The sequence below is a fragment of the Miscanthus floridulus genome, chromosome 10 (genome assembly GCF_019320115.1).
Source record: "Miscanthus floridulus cultivar M001 chromosome 10, ASM1932011v1, whole genome shotgun sequence".
Taxonomy (NCBI): Eukaryota; Viridiplantae; Streptophyta; class Magnoliopsida; order Poales; family Poaceae; genus Miscanthus; species Miscanthus floridulus.
In genome coordinates, this window is record NC_089589.1 from 99,780,680 (window position 1) to 99,803,233 (window position 22,554).

Genomic DNA, 22,554 nt, shown 5'->3' on the forward strand with positions numbered 1-22,554 from the left:
GGAAGGGAGAAGCGGATGGGGATAGAAGGGAAGAGAATGAGTACCTGCTCCGGGATGCTCCTGTTCGAGTTCGGCGGCGGCAGGAGAGGGGACGACGGCTGCGACAACAGGGGTGGCGACGACGGCTACGGCAGCTCTGGCGAGTACAGCGACACCAACGAGCACGCAGCGGGGATGGTCGCCTAGACGACGGCCACGGCGCCGAGGATGGCGTCCACAACCGCGGGGACGGTGGCCGCGATGGCATGGAGGGCGTCTGCGGCAATGATGGCGCCCCCCACAAGCTCATGCCCAGCGGTGGTGAAGAGGCCCCGACACGAGATGCAGCTGCTGGTGTTAGATTGGTGAGGTGTGAGAGAGGCGGCTGCTGGGGTGGTAATGTCTGGAGATAGGGTTTTGGGTGACACTCTAACTAGTGGGCCGTGCTAATTTCAGTGCACGCGAGTCGGCTGGGCCGAGTATGCCAAAATGAAAATGGGCTATACCGGCCTATCGTTCGACTCTAAGATGTGTTTTAAGAGACCAATGATCTGATGTAAATAGCTAAATATATACCGTCGGTACGAGTACAAATAGCAACCGACGATCTGTTAAAAAATTATACCGACTGATTGTTGGTCATTAATATTATGTTTTCGCAACCATTGTCCGATGTTATAGATTGGCTCTGGTACAGTGAATCTCTGCATCCTTCTTTCATGTGCTAAATGAACTTGAATCTGCTACGACCCTACACCAAGGTTGACTTGGTTTCGCATATTTCCTCGCTGCATGAATTTCACCCATAGAAACACACGACATATTAGTATAATGTACGCTGAGTGTTTTGTCCTGTTTGGTAGAACATTTTCAACAAATGTGACTAGTGAGAAATAAGTTTGGGATGGATTGAAAGATAAAATATCCCACATATAGCATGGTATGGGACCTATGAAAGTTGCAAAAACTAAGGGATGTCTCAATGCACTGAATGGGGTGATTTCGATTGTATTAATTAGATTGCTAACATGCTACCGGAGTCAATAAGGAAAGAGACACTATTTCTCGTCTTGTTGTGCCTTGTATTCCACGTAGATGAGGTACCTGTCTGGTTTGGGCTTCTTGTGTAGCCTGCTTGGTCTACATATCACCGACACTTTTGATAGCAACTATCAAGGTGGGGCCCACGTGCCATACTCTTTTTCCCTTTCTTCCTTCTCAGTCCCCGAAACTTAGCCCAAAACACGATATGGTTACGCTAGTGCAGCCGCCCATCCTATACACTGGATCATGCTCTCCCATCCTGTCCACTGGGGCCTAGCTTGCTCGTCCATATGTAGGAGCGGGGCTTGACAGTCCCTGCTCGAACGATTTATAGCTATACAACTAGGGGTGAAAGTGGTGTGAATAATTCTCCGAATTGATCCGATCCGAATCCGAATTTTGAGGATACGGAGAAGAACTTTTAATATCCATGTGGATACGGATAATCCAAATCTGATTGTGTGCACATACAGGGTAGGATATGGAATAGGTAAAATCCGGCGGATATGGATTATCCGCAAATTCTATGCGGATTATCCAATGTTCAAAATAGGATATCCGAAAGTTTCTCTCCCTAATCTAAAGAACTCGGGATTTTAAAAAGTTTGTGTTCTAATTTGTAAATCAAGAAATTTGCTAGATGCTATTATTTATTGGCTAATAATTTATCATTTTTAGTGAAGATATCATGTTAAGTGTTAATTATCAGTGTGAGAGTCGCAACACGGAATGCAATGCAAGATTCTTATACATTGCCTGTTCTTGTTCTTTACTAAATCAATTCTTGACAAGCATATAATTCTCTACATATGCACATGTTACTCGACTATTTAAATCCGTCTCCTATCCGGTTCCGATCCATATCCGTACCAGTTCCGTCTTCCGAAAAAATCCGCATCCACATCCGCATCCGTGTATTATCCGCTCCGCACTGAATCCGACAAAGAAAAGCGGATTAGGATATGGGGAGGCATTATCCGCACCGATCTGATCCGTTTTCATCCTTATATACAGCTATCCACAAGGGCACCGACAGATCTGCCCACCGCCGCACCTATCCGCAAACTTAGGTCACCGACAGGCTCCCCTTGAACGATCTATAGCTGTACACAGTTTTGGGTAGTGGCTCTCGACAGTGCCATCGTCAGACTTCATTGTGCTGCACCCCGCTGAGTTGTTCCTCTCTTGCTCATGGCCACTGTGAGGAGAAGGGGAAGCAGAAATGCGAGCTAAGGTTTCTGGGCACAGCTGGCGCATGCAGAAGTGGGACCCTGATGCGAGCACGCAAGATAGAGTCATCGGACTAGCGATCTAGGGTGCACATTGGTCGGCGCCCGACTCGGCGCAAGTAGGGCGGAGCAAATCAGCTGCTTTTTTGGCCTAGTTCCAGATTTTTTTGCATCTGATGAATTAATGGACCATGCTGAAATCAGCATGTCACCAGAAATTTAATGGTCCCAGCAAAAAAAATTGTTTTATTTATTAGTTTCTAGCCTGTTTACTAGGATCAATTTTCGCTAAGACATGAGGATTAATATGGTTTTACTATAGCTATGCCATCCATGCTGTAATCAGTTAGCATGCTTGGCACCCAAAAAACTCATGGCCGGGAACTAACAATGCCCAGGCCGGCAGCAAAGCCATAGTCGCGTCCCTCTCCATCTTCCACCATAGCAACCCCCTTCCCTTGGCTAACCAAGGGGACTGCTAGCCACAAAACCTCACATACCCAATACCAAACCACTAATGCCAAACCAAAAACAATAAAGGAGTGTTTAGATTCCTTGCCTGGCAGTGGCATCACCTCATTGGTCAAGGCTAGCCATTTGGTAGCTGCTCGGCTATATAGTATGCTTGGTTAGCTTGCATGCCTAGGCGAGGAAATTATTGTCCATGTAGGTGAGTCAAATCACTACCCCAGATCAGAACATCATTATCGGTTCAAAATCCCCTATCACAGCCGGATCTTAAACCGGCAGTAGCATACCGGTAGTGACGTGGGGTTCATATCACTGCCAGTACTCAGAACCACCAGTGATGTGCAAGCAAGACTGTCGGTTCCTGGCACCACCCGGTACACTGCCGGCTTGTGGCACGAGCCGACAGTGATGCTCAAGCCAACACTGCCGGCTTGTGACTCGAGCCGACAGTGGTGCTCAAGCCAACACTGCTGGCTTGTGGCTCGAGCCGACAGTGATGCTCAAGCCAACACTACCGGCTTGTGGCTCCAGCTGACAGTGATGCCCAAAAAACACTGTCGGCTTGTGGCTCGAACTGGCAGTGATGCTCAAGCCAACAATGCTGGCTTGAGCTTTGAACCGACGGTGTTGCTCAAGACATCACTGTTGGCTTGACATGCAAACTAGCAGTGATCGCTTTTTCACTTTTTATTGTTTTATATATATATTTTTTGTGGAATCAGGTTTTGCTTTATATTCATTACGTAGACGACAGGTTCATCAACATTAAACATTACAAATGTTACGGTTACAGTTCAAATGTACTTATGAAGCTCTCGATCCCTTGAAATAAAAAAGAAACTACAATAGTCTAGCGAGCCGCTCTGGCCCGTACTGCGCATTGTACTTCACGGACTGTGTAATGGAGAATGTTCCTTTTTTTCAAGCACTCCGATACGATCAAGGCTGCTAGTTCCAATGACAGTGATATGACCTCCATTTCTAACAGCCTATTGTGTTTAAATTTCTTGTGCTGTCATTCAAAAAAACTGGTTTCGAAAGGCAGAAGTCCTCTAACCCGTGCTCTCGCACCGGATAGACATAACACCCTAAAAATTTCTGCTTTTGAAATAGATGAAAATTGAATTAATTATGCAAATTTGTGCTCATAAAAACATAGGAAAATAAAAATTTTCAGTAATTTAAAATTTATCATAGGAATTTACCAACATGGTTGTGCATACATGCTGGTGCATTTGATTTAATTGGTTGAGTGGTTCTGATAAAAATTCAAAATGGTTTAAATTGCTTTTGAAAATGAATTTAAAAATGGCTTTGAAATAAACGAAAAGAAAATTTGAAAATAAAAGAATTTAAAAAGTTGTAAAATTTATTTTTGGAAAACTTAAAAAGATTGCTCATTTTTATTTGAAATAAAAAGAGTATTTAAACCATATTTGGATTCGATTTGGTTTATATTTGAAATTGGTTTTAAAATGAGAAAAACAAAAAAGAAAATGGAAAAAAACTGCTCTCTCTATCTCCCTCCACTTTCTTTTGGCCCAGCCCGGCCTGCTCCTCTATCTTTTCCCGCGCGACCCGCTTGCCTTCTTCCCTCCTCCTTCTTGGGCCGGCCCAGCAGCCGCGCAGGCCATGTTCCCGCCCCTCTCTCCACGCTTTGTCTCTCTATCATCCCGACCCCGCCTCCTGAGTCGCTGACAAACCGGGCAAGCTTGTCAGCTGTCTCCTACCTCTCGCTCGTACCCCAGCTGGACACCACCGACGTCGAAGTCCGTTCCACCCACGGCTTCGCGTCGTGCCGTGCACCCCATGCCACCCTGCCTCATAAAAGCCGAGCCCCATGTCCGCCGCCTCTATCTCGAGCCTTAGCATAGCCGCTAAGCCATCCTGTGCCCTAGCGCCGCTGCCTGAATCTCGCCGAGAAGAAGCCGCCGTCGCCACATTGCTTAGCTGCTCCTCTGTCATGGTAAGATCATCCCCGAGCTTCGTGTAGAGTTCTCGAACACGCAGAGCCCCATAACTCCCTCTGTCTCGCTCTGTTTTTGTCTCCCCCATGTCGCCATCGCCATTGCTCACCAGCTAGCCATCTCTGCTCGATCTTAGCCACCGTAGATTGCCGAGTCGAGTTTGCCATCGTCTTCTCTTGCTCCCTGTCCTTTCCCAGCGTCGAATCATGGACTCTTGGGCCCTCTCCGCGCTTGCCAGCAAGCTCCTCGTTGCCGGCAATGGCCACCACCCTACCGGAGTTACTGTGCCCGCCGGAGAAATCCTCCCAACCATCGGTAGCCATCCGATTTGGGATTCATAGCCCAGATTAGAAGATACCCCTTCGTAGGCTATCTTGCTAAAGAGTCCCTTTACTTTTCTATTTTCGAACCCGTCGTCCCTGATTTTATTCTAAAGAGCCCCTGCCCTTTCTTCTATTCATGCCCACAGTCCCTGGTATGTCTCAAAATCTGATTTTATTTATTTAAATTTGGAAAAATCAAGTTCCATCTATTTACAAAATTGTCACTATCTTCATTTGGCCATATCTTGTCCGTTTTAACTCTGATTTGATCCATTCAAGTTGCGTTAGATTTGTAATTGCATAATCTACATGTTTATACTACTACTAAATATGTTTTGAACTTTTGAAATTCGAGGTTAGATTTAATCTATTATTTTATTAAAGGAAATCTTGTTTAATTCATAACTTTTTCATTATAGTTCCGATTAGAGTGCTTTTTGCGTCTGTGTGTTCGTAGCAAGACATAGATTCGGTTTACAAACTTTTCATCTTGATTCTATGGTTGGTGTACTATTCTAATTTAGTTCTATTGTTTGCTTCGTGTATGATTGCATGGATGTTTGTGTGATGCTTTATGATCATGTCTAGTCGGTGAGCTATATGTGGTGAATCAAGAAGCAAATCTTTGAAGGCTTGGACTAGAAGAATGATCTGAGTTTAAGGCAAGTATAGCATAGGACCATCCTTGTTTCCTATAAACTTTAATACATTTAATTCATATTGCATGTGTCACCTTGATAGGGATTCCCTAGAATTGAACTTATACCTTGTCTCCTATGGGATATGCATTGGGTAGTATGATGCTAGTGCTCAATTAAAGACCATGATCTTGTAACTGGACTAATGGTATATGCAATAAACACTAAAAGATGCTTTTTAGCAACATGGAACCAAGGGGCTAGAGCATTGGATTGTTTTTATAGTGCTCTAGATTCCTCTCCCTAAGGACTTATCTATAAGTGATCATCCAGGACTTACAGTACAGTTTTAAGGGCTACATGGATCTAGCTTTAGCTCAGTATGTGGACCTTTTCTAGCTGGTTAGTGGTTACCTTATGGCATAATAATGGCTTGACAAATTGAAGCGGGGTTCCTACATCTGTTTGTCGAGTGAATCGAATGGCCCTAACTTGTTAGATGAACTTTTGAAAGGCTTCATAGTGAACCCTACCGACCTTCCTTGGTAGTGGGTTATGAAGCTCATGACCTCGGGCGAAAGGGTAAATCACGACTCATAGTGAAAGTGTACAACCTCTACAGAGTGTAAAACTGGTATATTAGCCGTACTCACGGTCACGAGCGGCTTTGGAACCCTTATAGAATAGATGATGAACACTAATGATACTGATGATGAAGATGCTCACTAATGATTACTGTTTATGCTATTCATTATTCATGTTTACCTGATCATGTGTTTATATAGGCTTGTGAATAAACTTGTTGCCACCCAATTGCTAAAACATGACTCATTAAAAGCTAATCGTAGTGAACCAGTGTCAACCCTTTGAGCCTCATGAACCCCATGTTATATTTGTTGAGTACGACATGTACTTATGCTTGCTTTACTTTTTAAATCTTTGGAAAAATCCCGGATGGGTACTAGATTGCTAGTCTGGAGGAGTTAGGCTTGTGATCAACCAGTCAGTTGTCCCTATGGAATTGGAGCCTTCACTCGAAGATCAGAGTTGTCTTTCCACTGTTTGCTATCTAAGGTTACATCCTTCATACTAAGTATGTTATATATTGAGCATTGTCTTTTGATATTATGCTTATTTGTAGCTATATGTGAGAGTTGACTTCATGGGCTCACACATGGTGTGTATCTGGTTTTGCTCTTGAAACCAAGTGCTACAAAGTGATATCAGAGCAATGCTGACTGTAGGACAAAAGACTAGTAGAAACTGGTCATTCTAAGATTTAGAAGTTGCTACAAAAATGCTTGCTCTATGAACCTTGATATTTTCTTCTCTACTATATCTCTACCCTTGTTATTCATCGCTACCTTGGTGCTTATTTTGAAGTCTTTGTGCTCATCTTCAGTCCTTGATTTGATATGCTTTTAGAACTGTTCCTCACCACCTTCTTGCGTAATCTAAAGATGAGTCTTAGGATGGTTACCCCTAGTACAATGAAAACGATAGTATCGCAAGTTGAGTCAATGATTGAGTTATGCACCTTTATTGCTTTGTTGAAATATCATTATGCTTCTACTAGTTTTGAATCTTTGTAATGATTGCAATGATCTTGTTGGGTGTTCCCACAATTTCGTTTAGTTTATAGGCCTAAGGTATAAGGATTAATGGAATCAATAGTTGGGCTATGGTTTTCTTCTGTTTTTCCTATCTTGTCTTTCGTAGTAGCCTGCCCTCTTTGGCTTTTATCTTTGATTTTGGATGATCAGAAATCATGAGAAAATTTTGGACAACAGTAGACTTCAATATCTTTCTTTGACCACAAGAATCAGCTAGATAGCTATTTTGGTTATGGAGATACGAAAATCACAAGATGATACACATGTGCTGTTTAAAAGCCTAGACCAGTTTCTGTTGTGCACTATTTTTTATTACATGAACTGTAGAATTTGGAAAAGTGTTCTATAAGGAAGTTTTGGAGGATTTGATAAGCTTTCCAATGGTATAAGCTACAATTTCATTGGATTAACAGATGATTGCTACCAGGAGAAGTGCTTCGCATGATGACCAAAGGAATCCTGCCAATTCTAATCCATCGCCACCTAATCCTCCATCTATAGAGCAAGCTTTGATGACGCAGACTCAGTTATCACAGACTATTGCTCAAAGTGTGTTGAACAACCCACATCAAGCACCACCTATTGACAAGTGTGGTGAATTTATAAAGGGACAGCCACCAACATTCTCCCATACAAGCGAACCACTAGAAGCTGATGACTTGCTTAGAGCTGTGGAGCGACAATTGGACATAGCTCAGTGTGATGACCATGAGAAGGTGTTTTTTGCATCTAGCCAACTCTAGGGCATAGCACAAGACTGGTGGGAGTCTTACCAGTATGGACGTCCCAACAATGCTGGACAGATCACCTAGAAGGAGTTTAGCGAGAGCTTCAGGTCCTACCATATTCCGTTATGTGTGGTAGAACTTAAGCAAGATGAGTTCCTCAACTTGAAGCAAGGATCTATGACTGTGTGTGAGGATCGTGACATGTTAGCTCAATTATCACGCTATGCTCCAAGAGAGGTGTATAGTGATGCTAAGAAGCAAAAACATTTTTTTCAAAGGACTGAATGATGGTTTGCAACTACAGCTGATGACCGTGGTGTATGCTGACTATTAGACATTGGTGGATAGAGCAAATGTAATTGAGAACAAGTATCGAGAGATGAAAGAGAAGAAGAGAAAGTTTAACGTTCACCGCCAGTTAAGGAACACTCGTCTTCATTTTGCTACACAAGCAGAATATTAGTCATGCCCTATGAATCTGCTTGGGAGTATAGATCAGGATCAGTATCAACAACCCAATGATGAAGTGTAGCATTTTAGTTCCCATGAGCCATGTCTATCACCTCCTACTATCACCTTGATGAAGACAAATACTTCTACTAGTGAGGAAGATTATGATTGTGGTGAAATTGAACACTATAAGAACAATTGTCTTGAGAAGCTTGCTGAGAGTAATCAAAGCTAGAATCAACAGCAGCAGGGTTCAGAACATAATGTCCATAAGGAGCAGGTGCAAGGCAATAAGTTAAAGCGAAACTACATTCAAGGCAGGTTGAACAATGTGGATCTGATTACCGCTCATGGAGCTAAGGAGGTTGTTTATGGTTTGATTCTAGTAAACTCAGCCCCTGCCATGGTTTTGTCTGACCCCAGTGCGTCACATTTGTTCATATCTAGGGAATGTGTAGAAGATCATAAGATAACTATGCTTCTGATGAGGAAACCAGTGATAGTTAAGTCTCCAGGAGGAGTAATGAAGGCAAACCGCATATGCCCAAAAGTTAGTCTTGACATAAAGGGGGTAAACTTTGACGCAAACCTTATTGTTTTGGAGTTAATGGACTTTGATGTTATCCTTGGAAAGGGATGGTTATCTGCTTGTAAAGGAGTGGTTAAGTATGCCCAACGTTCGTTTCTTCTAAGAACACCGTTAGGAGAAAGAATTGAGTATGAGGGTAATCAGCCTGCACCTGATGAATACGAGAATGACCTATTAGGAGGTGTATACTAAGAGGATGTATATCACTTAAGGGCTTCATCAGCCAGAGTAAGTATCCTTTGCTCGGTTGATAAGTTGTTGGATCATCTACAAGATCTTATGTATTCATCAAGATTGATCCAATTCAAGTTATCATCAGTTGGGAGTCCAATCTTCAACATACCTAGGACAAGTAGGCATTGATGACATAGGAATGAGATATCTGATAACTACAGATGGTTCTATGGAGTCTTAGAAAATTCTAATGATATACTAAGCATGACAAGAAGGTTTGGATTATAGAAACTTAATGATGTGATAGGAACCCACTCAAAGATGTGAGAGAAACTCAGAGTCTTTAATAATGAGGTTTGATTAGAGGTACATAGAAAGTTTGTCCAAGACCATCAAGATATTGATAGTATTACTGGAGAAGGTTTAAGTTCGGAACAAGAGACCTCAGTTAAGTGTTTGAAGGAGTAAAAAAACAGTTGAAGTAAAACCTAAGCATTAGCTTTGCCAGATCAGGACAAGAGCTTTATATTCACTAGGATGCACCGTATCAAGGTGTGGGATGTGTCCTTATGCCTGAAGAAAAAGTAGAGGTTTATGCTAGAAAACATGAGAAGGACACATCTGACGTATAATCTAGAGTTATCCATTGTAGAGCATGAGGTACTATCTATTTGGGCATAACAAGTGACATCTAGGAGGATCAAAAGAATCTACAGGACATCTCACTAAGATGGTTTTGAGCTTGTGATATCCTCATTGGAATGAAATTGATTATGACTTGGAAAAGTGCTATCACTTCGAGGAGCAAAGTCATGGCCGATGCCCTTAGCAACGGAGAGTTGTGCTAAGAAGGTCTAGGTGACACCAAGGACTAAGAATTGTATTCCAAGTTTGAGCAACTTGACCAAAATCATCAATATTTTAAAGTTGGCAATAGAATCTACTTTAGACCAAGAAAGTAAGGAAGCTCCGTTGGAAGGTGAACATTTTAAGAAAAAGAATTGATATTATGGACTAAAAAGGAAACGTGGCCTAGTAATTGGAGTTACCTGAGTATTGTTTGGAATACGTTTCAGAATCTTGGAATCAGTTTGACAAGTTACTTGGAGTAAGGTCAACAAGTATGCAAAGCAAAGTGGGGTCCTTATCAAGACGATGGAACTACCCGAGTAAGTAAAGAAGAATCCAAAGACAAAGTATCCCTATCTCCTAGTCGACGTCTTTCGAATCTCGGGGACGAGATTCATCTTAAGGGGGTAGAATTGTAACACCCTAAAATTTTCTCTTTTTGAAATAGATGAAAATTAAATTAATTATGCAATTTTGTGCTCATAAAAACATAGGAAAATAAATATTTTCATTAATTTAAAATTTATCATAGGAATTTACCAACATGGCTGTGCATACATGTCGGTGCATTTGATTTAATTGGTTGAGTGGTTCTGTTTAAAATTCAAAATGGTTTAAATTGCTTTTAAAAATGAATTTAAAAATGGCTTTGAAATAAAAAGAAAAGAAAATTTGAAAATAAAAGAATTTAAAAAGTTGTAAAATTTATTTTTGGAAAACTTTAAAAGATTGCTCATTTTTATTTGAATTGAAAAGGATATTTTAAACCATATTCAAATTCGATTAGGTTTATATTTGAAATTTGTTTTGAAATGAGAAAAAGAAAAAAAGAAAATGAAAAAAAACTGCTCTCTCTATCTCCCTCCTCTTTTTTTTGGCCCAGCCTGGCCTGCTCCTCTATCTTTTCCCATGCGGCCCACTCGCCTTCTTCCATCCTCCTTCTTTGGCCGGCCCAGCAGCCGCGTAGGTCGTGTCCCCGCCCCTCTCTCCACGCTCTGTCTCTCTATCATCCTGACCCCGCCACTTGAGTCACTGACGAACTAGGCCCGCTTGTCAGCTATCTCCTACCTCCCACTAGTACCCAAGCTAGACACCATCGCCGTCGGTGTCCGCTCCACCCACATCTTTGCATCGTGTCGTGCACCCCACGCCACCTTGCCTCATAAAAGACGAGCCATGTGTCCGTCGCCTCTATACCGAGCCCTAGCATAGCCGCTAAGCCATCCTATGCCCTAGCGCCGCCGTCCAAATCTCTCCGAGAAGAAGTTGACGTCACCGCATTGCTTAGTTGCTCCTCCGTCATGGTAAGAGCATCCTCGAACTTCGCGTAGAGTTGTCAAACCCGCAGAGCCCCTTAACTCCCTTTGTCTCGCTCTTTTTTGGTCTCCCCTACATTACCGTCGCTCCACCATCACCATTGCTCGCCAGCTAGCCATCTCTGCTCGATCTTAGCCACCGTAGATTGCCGAGTCGAGTCCGCCATCGTCTTCTCTTGCTCCCTGTGCTTTGCCAGCGTCGAATCATGTACTCTAGGGCCCTCTTCGCGCTCACCAGTGAGCACCTCATCGCTGGCAATGGCCACCATTCTACCAGAGTTACTGTGCCGGCCGAAGAAATCTTCCCAACCATCGGTAGTCGTCCGATCTGGGATTCATGGCCTAGATTAGAAGATACCCCTTCGTAGGCTATCTTGCTAAAGAGTCCCTTTACTTTTCTATTTTAGAACCCGCCACCCCTGATTTTATTCTAAAGAGCCCCTGCCCTTTCTTCTATTCATGCCCACAGTCCCTGGTTTGTTTCTAAATCTGATTTTATTTATTTAGATTTGGAAAAATCAAGTTCCATCTATTTACAAAATTGCCACTATCTTCATTAGGCCATATCTTCTCCGTTTTAACTCCGATTTGATCCGTTCAAGTTGCGTTAGATTCGTAATTGCGTAATCTACATGTTTATACTACTATTAAATATGTTTTCAACTTTTAAAATTCGTGGTTGGATTTAATCTATTATTTTATTGAAGGAAATCTTGTTTAATTCATAACTTTTTCGTTATAGTTCCGATTAGAGTGTTTTTCGCGTTTGTGTGTTCGTAGCGAGACGTAGATTGGTTTTACAAACTTTTCATCTTGATTATATGGTTGGTGTACTATTCTAATTTAGTTCTATTGTTTGCTTCGTGTATGTGTGCATGGATGTTTGTGTGGTGCTTTATGATTCTGTCCTTTCGGTGAGCTATACGTGGTGAATGAAGAAGCAGATCTTTGAAGGCTTGGATAAGAAGAAGGATCTGAATTTAAGGCAAGTATAGCATGGGACCATCCTTGTTTCCTATCAACTTTAATACATTTAATTCATATTGCATGTGTCACCTTGATAGGGATTCCCTAGAATTGAACTTATACCTTGTCTCGTATGGGATATGCATTGGGTAGTATGATGCTAGTGCTCAATTAAAGACTATGATCTTATAACTTGACTAATGGTATATGCAATAAACACTAAAAGATGCTTTTTAGCAACATGGAACCAAGGGGCTTGAGCATTGGGCTATTTTTATGGTGCTCTAGAATACTCTCCCTAAGGACTTATCTGTAAGTGATCATCCGGGACTTATAGTACAGCTGTGAGGGCTACATGGCTATGGCTTTAGCTCAGTATGAGGACATTTTTCTAGCTTGTTTGTGGTTACCTTTATGGAGTAAGAATGGCTTGACGAATCGGGTATAGGACAACCTTTGTCCCCTTGTGTATACACTGCATGTCATTGTGTCATCAGGAAGGAGGGTTCCTACATCTGTTTGCTGAGTGAATCTAATGGCCCTAACTTGTTGGACAAACCTTTAAAAGGCTTCATAGTGAACCATGCTGACCTTCCTTGGTAGTGGGTTAAGAGGCTCGCAACCTCGGGTGAAAGGGTAAATCATGACTCACAGTGAAAGTGTACAACCTCTGCAGAGTGTAAAACTAGTATACCAGTCGTGCTCACATTCATGAGCGGTCTTGGAACCCTTACAGAATAGATGATGAACACTGATGATACTGATGATGAAGATGCTCACTAATGATTACTGTTTATGCTATTCATTATTCATGTTTACCTGATCATGTATTTATATGGGCTTGTGAATAAACTTATTGGCACCCAATTGCTAAAAGATGACTCATTAAAAGCTAATCGCAGTGAACCAGTGTCAACCTTTTGAGCCTCATGAACCCCATGTTATATTTGTTGAGTACAACATGTACTTACGCTTGCTTTACTTTTTAAATCTTTGGAAAATCCTAGATGGGTACCAGATTGCTAGTTTGGAGGAGTTAGGCTTGTGATCAACCAGTCAGTTGTCCCTGAGGAATTGGTGTCTTCACCCGAAGGTTATATCCTTCATATGAAGTACGTTATATATTAAGCATTGTCTTTTGATATTACCCTTATTTGCAGTTATATGTGATAGTTGACACATATGGTGTGTATCTAGTTTTGTTCTTAAAATCGGGTTTGTACTTTTTGAAATAAGGATATGTTAGGCCATAAACTACACTATAAAGGACTATGATGGCATGAATAACATTTAAACCGGCGCTACGTAAATTAAGATCTATGGTAGAGCTTGATCTGAGATTATTTGATGATGCAAAGGTGCTAACCTAGAGAGGACATTAATATCCAAGTCTTATAATGATTGTATACTTTAAAGGAATCCCAAATACCAGTAAGATATTACTATTTGTGGTATACTCTAGCCTTCCCACTTCTCAAAATAATTGAATTATTTCAAGAAATTATATGTGCAATAATGCTTATATAATTAATATAGAATATCGAACTTTTAGTTAGAATGTATAAATATCTAAGGCAAAAATTTCTATAAATTATATGTAATGTTCCTTAAAATGATTTTAAATAACTTGTTAATATCATTAGTATATGAGTCATTAATAAAATACTTTCATCGTTACTGAAACATAGTATATATACTAAACTTGATGTACATATATTTACTTCAATCAAATTTTAATATATTAATAAATAGTATTGCGTAATGTCGAAACATTTTTTAAGTAAAAATCTAGTGCTTATTGTATATTTTATTCAAATTTTAGGTTTTTTATTCTATTAAAAAAATTCTAGAGCCTAAGGTACCCATTAATTTTGACAACATAAATAGTCATTTCATTTATATCAAAACATTATATGTAGTATTATTATTTTATATGATATAGATGATTTAAAATTAAAATAGAAATATTAGTAAAATAGTCAAAATGTATTTAAACTTATTTGAAATAATGACTTAAAAATTTGTTATGGTGGAGTCTCAATATAATTTTAAGTCAATTATCAATGCCATCGCTTTGTGTTGTTAAGGGACATTTCACAAAACTAAATATGTATTTATCCTCATGCATAAATATTTGTCTGGTCTACAGGAGGGAACACATCATTATGCTTACAATTAACTTAACATATAAATATAGTAGTTTATAAATATTGGACGACATTTCATAATATATTTATTTATTAATTACATGAGGATTTCAGATATATTTTTATTTAATTTTTTATAATGGCTTGAGGTCGATATTTACTTTATGTTACCTTTTTATAATGGCATATGTGATAATTTGAATGCAAACTTAGTAGTTATTTTTTATTATCTTTCCTAATGGTAGATGCGAGTAACATATAAATAAATTAGGATATTTTAAATTCTGTTTCATAATGGCTGAGATTGATAGTTTAGGTATAAATTTAGAGCGTTACTTTAAATTGTCATTCATAATTATAGATGTAGTTTATTTAGATGCAAATTTAAGGATTATGTTGAATTATGTTCAATGAATAAACAATAAAAGTACAGGAAAAATGCCAAACAAATAATTAATTGTTTTGGCGCGGTTGGCAAAACTTGTATGTTTTTTAAGACTGTCTGTTGTCACACCTCTTTTACCGGCAGTCCACACAAGTGTATCTATTTTGTTCAGGTCGATAGATTATATCCTACGTTTTATTAATAGACTAACTTTATTTCTATTTGATTTTTTATTAAAAGATTAACTAACCAAGAACGTCATGGGCTGATATCTTATATTAATACATTGCCCAATCGTTAACGTGATCGTGAGGGGTATAAGGTTAACCAACCATTAACGTGATCGGTTGTATCTATTAGATATTTTATTATTAATCAATGGCCCATTAAATATCTCCGCCTGTGCGGCCAATTTTTTTGGCAACGATATTTTCGGCTAACCGGTAACCTTGAAGACTAATATTTTATTAAGATATTAACCATGCTATAAGGTTATCGATAGTACCTAATTAATATATTGGATATTTTATTAACCATCTGCCGTTCAATAATTTATCTCGTGTGGCCAGAGGTTTTTTTCGGCAATAATATTTTAGGCTATTTTTTATTTGAACGATGGAGGTGAGTAAAAATAAAATAGATCTAAAAAGTAAAATAGATTTAATGGTTATAGATAGTTAGAGCCAGTTAGAGACTTCTGACCAATGGCCAGATGTTTCTTATTAATGTGAGAATTTCTAGCATTTATCTTTTTTCCTAACGCGTTTGGTGAGAATTAACGTGGGGCCTCTAATTAGTAATAGTAGCAGAGGTTTTTTCGGCAATAATATTTTAGGCTATTTTTTATTTGAACGATGGAGGTGAGTAAAAATAAAATAGATCTAAAAAGTAAAATAGATCTAATGGTTATAGATAGTTAGAGCCCATTAGAGACTTCCGATCAATGGCCAGATGTTTCTGATTAATGTGAGAATTTCTAACATTTATTTTTTTTCCTAGCGCGTCTGGTGAGAATTAATGTGGAACCTCCGTTGGGGCCTTTAATTACTAATAGTAAGATTGATTTTTATTAATCCGGAAATAATGTAATGTTAGGTGCGAGTGGTACTTGTAGTCACCAGCTTGGTAGCATGGAGACGAATACAGGATCGCAACAACCAAGACAACGGCGATTGTGGTCTTGGCCACTGCCATGAGAAAAGAGGACGAACTTCCCTTTTTGTGATGCGACGTAGAGGATTACTATTGTGTCGTGCTGAGATGCCAAGGCTCGAACCTGCAGAAAAGTGGCACTGTCCGACCAGCACAAGCGCACTAGAAAGCCGCACCAAACAGCAGATGGTCCCAATGTTGTGCCGGTGCCACCACACTTCAGGGGTTTGGTTTTGCTAAGAGAGAGAGAGAGATCGAGATAGACCAAAGAAAAAAGGCAAACGTCAAGTGGGTACTTTTAGTGCACTAGGTTGTTTTGCCCTTGTATCTTAATTAGTGAGTCAAAGCTTCCTTAGTGCAGAATCTCCATAGCAGATGACACCATGGTGTCCGGGAGAGTCCGATGACAAGTGGTGAGCCGTAGTGTCTTACATCACTTATATTTGTTGACAGTGGACTTTGTGGCTTGCCCAACACGATGATCAGGGGTAAAGCTTTTTGACTGATTGTAGCACCCGGTTTCATGAACAGAACCAAATACGCACCATATGTGAGCCTAGGAAGTCAAATCTCACGTATATCTAAAAATAAGGGTAATATCGAAAGACAATGCTCAATATATAACGTACGTAGTATAAAAGATATAACCTTAAATAGCAAACAGCGGAAAGACAACTCCGATCTTCGAGTGAAGACTTCAATTCCACAGGGACAACTGACTGGTTGATCACAAGCCTAATTCCTCCAAACTCTAGCAATCTGGTACCCATCCAGGTGCCATACTCAACAAATATAACATGTGGTTCATGAGGGTCAAAAGGCTGACACTGGTTTAACTGCGATTAGCTTTTAATGAGTCATGACTTTAGCAATTGAGTAGTAACAAGTTTATCATAAACCCTTGTAAACACATGATCAGGGAAACATGAATAATGAATAGCATAAACAGTAATCATTAGTGACATCTTTATCATCAGTATCATTAGTGTTCATCATATATTCCATAAGGGTCCAAGGCCGCTCGTGACCGTGAGCACGGCTGATATAACAGTTTTACACTCTGCAGAGGTTATACACTTTCATTGTGAGTCGTGATTTACCCTGTCGTCCGAGGTGATCACCCTTTTGACCCACTACCTAGGATGGTCGGCAGGGTTCACTATGAGGCCTTTCAAAGGTTCGTCTAGCGGGCGGCGCAGTGCACGGCGTAGCGGGCGGCGCAGTGCACGGCGTAGCGGGCGGCTCGGCGGCGGCTAGGGTTTGGCGGAGTTGCGTCTCGGCGATTCGGCGAGGGCGGCTGCTAGTTCTAAGACGGAAAAGAGAGGCGGCAGGGTCGGCTGCTATTTTAGGCCGAGGAGTCTTGGGTGGCACAGCAAAGTGAAGCGTGGCGCCGGCCGAGCTGGGCCAGATCCAAGGGAGGGAGAAGAGAGAAAATAAAATTCCTTTTCTAATTTTCTCAACACAATTTGAAATCCAATTTAAATCCAAATTTAAATCCTTTTGCAAATTTTGATCAAACCAAAGCATCACAAATAAAATATGCAGCAGCATGTATGCACATACATATATGTAAACCTTGTATTTGATTTTATTTTTAACAAAGCTATCATATTTCTAAATTTAAATGCTCACAAAATACATAATTAAATCATTTTCTCCTATTTTAAATTTTGTAAATTTTAGGGTGTTACACTGCGAGCATAACATTTGTGGATCTTCAATGTGGTGTTTGGAGGGAGGGGGTGCGTTTCGAAAACAGATACATGGAACAAATATCTTCGTCTCTGGGAGTTGTCCACCTTATGGATTTGAAGTTCTGCATTGTGCTTGATTCGTGTTTGATTTGAACTTTAATTAATTATATATGTTGTACAGCTCTTTATCCATATTTGTAATACATGTATATTATACTGTCCGCTGATCCCAGAATACCGTATGTTTTTTTATGCTCCTCATATTGCATTGATGTGTTTTCAGCTCCTATTTATGTATCACAGTGCACAGGCACAAACTTAGTTATTTATTGATTCTGGGTATTACACAGACCCTACTTTTAGTTTACATAGGCTCATGGGCAGCAACAGCACACTTTGTTGTTCCGAAGATATTTACAGTGTGGATTATTGCTTTTGTATCCTTTGAATTCGCACAGCCTGCCGCATTTCTCGGTAGTCACTATCGGATACAGGAGATTTGCCGAGTGCCAGGGGCACTCGGCGAAGCCCCAAAAACACTCGGCCTCCCCGCCACCGGATCAGGACTCCCCGCTGCCGGATCCTGGACTCGCCGGCCCAGGATCCGCTGCCGGAGGGCGGTCCCACCATGGATCCGGCCGCCCTCCACCAGATCCAGCCGCCCTCCACCGAAACCAGCCTGGGGGGCAGCGGTGGAGGTGCTCCGGGGTGAGAGGGGACGGCCGCCCGCCGCTGCCTACTGATGGAGCACGCCGGAGTGGAGAGGGGCCGCACCCCCCGCGCCGCTCCGCGCGGCCGCTGATCTGCGCCGGTGAAGAGAGGGAGAGCAGGGGGAGGCCGCCGGATCTGGGGAAGAGAGGGAGAGGAGGGGGCGGCCGCCGCCGGGGAAGAGAGGGAGAGGAGGGGGAGGGGCGCCGGCGGGGAGGGGAGGGGGCGCTGGGGGCCTAGGAAGAAAACGGAGGAGGCGCTGGGGCTGGGTGCGTGCGACCCACGGAAGAAGGTGAGGGGGCGCTGCGGGCGGGTGCGGAAGGAGGGTGGGCGCTGGGTGGGTTAAAGAAGATATTTTGTTTGTTTGCCGAGTGTCCCATATCTGGACACTCAACGAAGTATTTTTTTCATTTTTTTCTCATTCTTTTCTAGAATTTTTTTTATTTCTTCGCCGAGTGTTCTAGAAGTGAGCACTCGGCAAAGTTTTTTTTTATTTTTTTGCTTCTTCTTCTTTTCCAGAAAAAATATTTTATTTCTTTGCCGAGTATTTTTTTTTTACACTCGGCAAACTTTATCTTTGCCGAGTGTTTTTCTTTTGACACTCGGCAAACCCCATCTTTGCCGAGTGTTTTTTTTGCCGAGTGTTTTTTTTGACATTCGGCAAAGAACCTGTTCGCCGGGTGCCCGAGGGAATACACTCGGCAAACATAAAAACACTCGGCAAATTTGAGGATTCCGGTAGTGAGTACAGTGGTCCACGAGATAGCACTTTCTGTCGCAGCTAATGCCTGTCCATATGGAACACATCATGCAGTTCAAACAAGGGTACTTCGTTTAGAAATTAGGCTTAACGAAATAATGTAAACTTAGGTACGAGAGGAGTGGTGCTTACAGCCACCAGCTTCCTAGCATGGAGACGAATACAGGATAGCAACAACCAAGACAACGGCGATTGTGGTCATGGCCACCGCCATGAGAAAATAGGATCAACATGCCTTGTTGTGATGAGGCGTAGATAGAGGATTATGCGTTCTGGTTCTCCATTCTGGTGTGCAGCGCAGGTCTCTCTATATATTAGAGCCTTAATGTATAAATTCTTTTTAAATTTGTGACAGAATGGGTTACATTAATAATGCTTGGATATCTGTATACACTAATTCTTGGATATCTATATCTTCTACCTCTAGCATATACACTAATTAATAATGCTTGGATATCTATATCTTTGAATTCTTAGACACACAAAAATAAATATGTGAATATCCATATTCGCATTAAATTAGAAATTTTGGACAGCTTTCTGTTCTTTAGACATGTACTGATGTACAATCTATAGAAGGTTGACTGTATGTATACAGTTTAATGCTTGTATTCAACCAGGATCAAGTATGTATAAGATCTTTGTATGCTATTTTGTTGTTTCTTTTTGTAAATGAGACCCTGAATAATAAGATAAACACTAAACAATTGGATTGTGAACTCATATAACATTCTTTGCTCGTATATACTGTACCCATTTATATAACACGTACTTGTTCATAAATATCGTATATATAGCTAGTTCTGTTGCAAACCACGGACAGGAAATGATGTATGCCAATTTAATTAGATCATTTGCATGGCTTATGGATTTCAGTATTATTCATATATACACTCATCCAGTCCTAGGTGCTGGCATGGAGTACCACTCGCCTACTGTAGCTGAGGAAGTGCGAAGGCGCAGCAGCACACAGGCCACAAGAAGTGCCGAACGCCTGCGAGGCCGTGTGGTGGGCTTGTCACAGCGATCGTAGTTCGGCATCTAAGCAGGATAAAACCTAATCACTTGCTAATCTAGTCGTAAGTATATATCGCCCCCTAAAACTCCTAGCCATTTGAAGTAAAAGCTGCAAAACTAGTCATCACCAGATGATCCACGGGGGTTTTAGATGTGTTTCACTGTATCATACAGTGCAATATTCCCTAGCTAACCGTCAACACTTCACTCACCAACGTTGGGCCCTCCTTGCCGAACGATATCCCAGTGTACAATTTTATTCAATGGCATTGTATTAGAGAGAATCCAACCTTTGGCCACTGCTCATCACTACTGGAAAACTGTACTCTGCCGAGTGCCTGATACTTTGCCGAGTGCAAAATATCGTGGCACTCGGCAAAGCAATATTTTGCCGAGTGTAGCACTCGGCAAAATTTTGCACCCGGCAAAGCAGGCTTTGCCGAGTGCCAGGCACTCGGCAAATCTGGACTTTGCCGAGTGCCTGGCACTCGGCAAAGCCAGGCGCTCGGCAAAATTTAGCCGCACCGTGACGGCGGCCACCTACCGTCAAATTTTGCCGAGTGCCAGCCATCAGGCACTCGGCAAAATTTGTTTTTATTTTTTTTTTAAAAAAAAAACTTTGCCGAGTGCCATCCTTGGGCACTCGGCAATTTTTTTTTTATTTTCTGAAAACAAATTTTGCCGAGTGCCTCCTGGGCCCGGCACTCGGCAAAGACATTTTTGCCGAGTGCTCCCCATGGCACTCGGCAAAATATATATATTTTTTATTTTGGACCCAAATTTTTTTGTAGCCTTGTGACAGTATTTAAAGCTCTACTCTTAAATTTGGTGAATTTTTGACTTTTTTAGGTATATTTCATTAATTTATTTTGTTTCATTGATTTTTTCGGCGTATTTCAAATTTGAACTGCAGTTCCATGGAATAATGGAATTTGGTCATCCAAAAATTGATATTCATGATATTTAGCGTATGTTGAGGCCGTATCCAGGGAGTCACATGAAATCTCGAGCATCTTGTTGACGTAACATGTCAAGTTAGTTGCGGGAAAAGTGAATTTAAATTATATAAAATCCAAATGAAGTCCGAAAATCACGAAACTTGTGGAGGCGTCGTGTTATCGCATGTGGAGACTGTGGTAAAAAATTGATAAGATTTCGAGCAAGTAGTGACGTCGGATGCCAAAAACCCAGACATCTCCACATGTGATCACTTTGTTTCACATGTAGAGATGTCTAGGTTTTTGGCATCTGATATCACAACTTGCTCGAAACCTTCTCAATTTTTTACCACAGCCTCCACATGCGATAACACGACGCCTCGACAAGTTTCATGATTTTTGGACTTCGTTTGCATTTTATATAATTTAAAATCACATTTCTGACAAGTACCTCGACATGTTACGTCAACGAGATGCTCGAGATTTCATGTGAGTTCCTGGATACGGCCTAAACATACTCTAAATATCATGAGTATCAATTTTTGGATGACCAAAGTCCATTATTCCATGTACCTGCAGTTCAAATTTGAAATATCCCAAAAAATTCGACGAAATGAAATAAACTAATGAAATATATAAAAAAAAGTCAAAATTGCCCCAAATTTTAAAATAGAGTTTGAAATACTGTCACAAGGCCCCAGAAAAAATTTTGGGCCCAAAATAAAAAAAATAGTTTGCCGAGTGCCATGGGGGGCACTCAGCAAAGTGGACTTTACCGAGTGCCGGCCTAGGGGACACTCGGCAAATGTTGATTTTCAAAAAAAAATTGCCCTAAAAGCCCACCCCAACCCCGCGCGGCCCAACCCTCATGCCCCCAGCCACGCCCGCTCCCCCGCGCCCACCCCAACCGCCGCCGCGCCCACCCCCACCGCTGCCGCACCCTCCCCCTCCACTCTCAAGCTCGTCGCCTCCTCCCCCGACCAGCGCGGCGCGACGTCCCCTCCTTCGGCCTCCGGTCCTCCCATTCGTGGCTAGTCTCCCCTCCTTTTGAGAAGATCCGGTGAGGGCGGCTTGGATCTAGGCGGTGGATGGCCGGTCCCAGAAGACGACGGTGGCGCGGGCACTGGAGGCGGCCGTGACCGGGCTCAGGATGAGGCGGCACGGGCCCAGAAGGTGGCTGCTTGGGCCTGGGAGGCGATAGCTGCAATGGTCCCCAGGTGTCGGGATGTGGCGGCGCAGGCCCAGCGCCAGCAGGCGGCGGCGTGGGCTCGGGTGGGCGCTGGTGGCTCGAGCTCTAACGAGGACGAGGTCAACATCCACTACAATGTGAGGCAGCCCTCTTTGCTTCCTCCATCTCCCCTTGTGTACTTTATCTGCCTGTATAGATGCAATCATGGTTATATCTCGTCGTCTTGTG

At 41.7% G+C, this 22,554-nt stretch overlaps 1 protein-coding gene across 1 annotated transcript; it reads left to right on the forward strand.

Moving 5' to 3' along the window:
* The first annotated feature begins 245 nt into the window (after window positions 1–245).
* LOC136489131 (uncharacterized) lies at window positions 246–18,662 on the forward strand. Its single transcript, XM_066485848.1, has 2 exons — window positions 246–349; window positions 18,173–18,662. The coding sequence occupies exons 1-2, from the start codon at window positions 246–248 to the stop codon at window positions 18,660–18,662; spliced, it is 594 nt and encodes a 197-aa protein (XP_066341945.1).
* The last annotated feature ends 3,892 nt before the right edge of the window (window positions 18,663–22,554 follow it).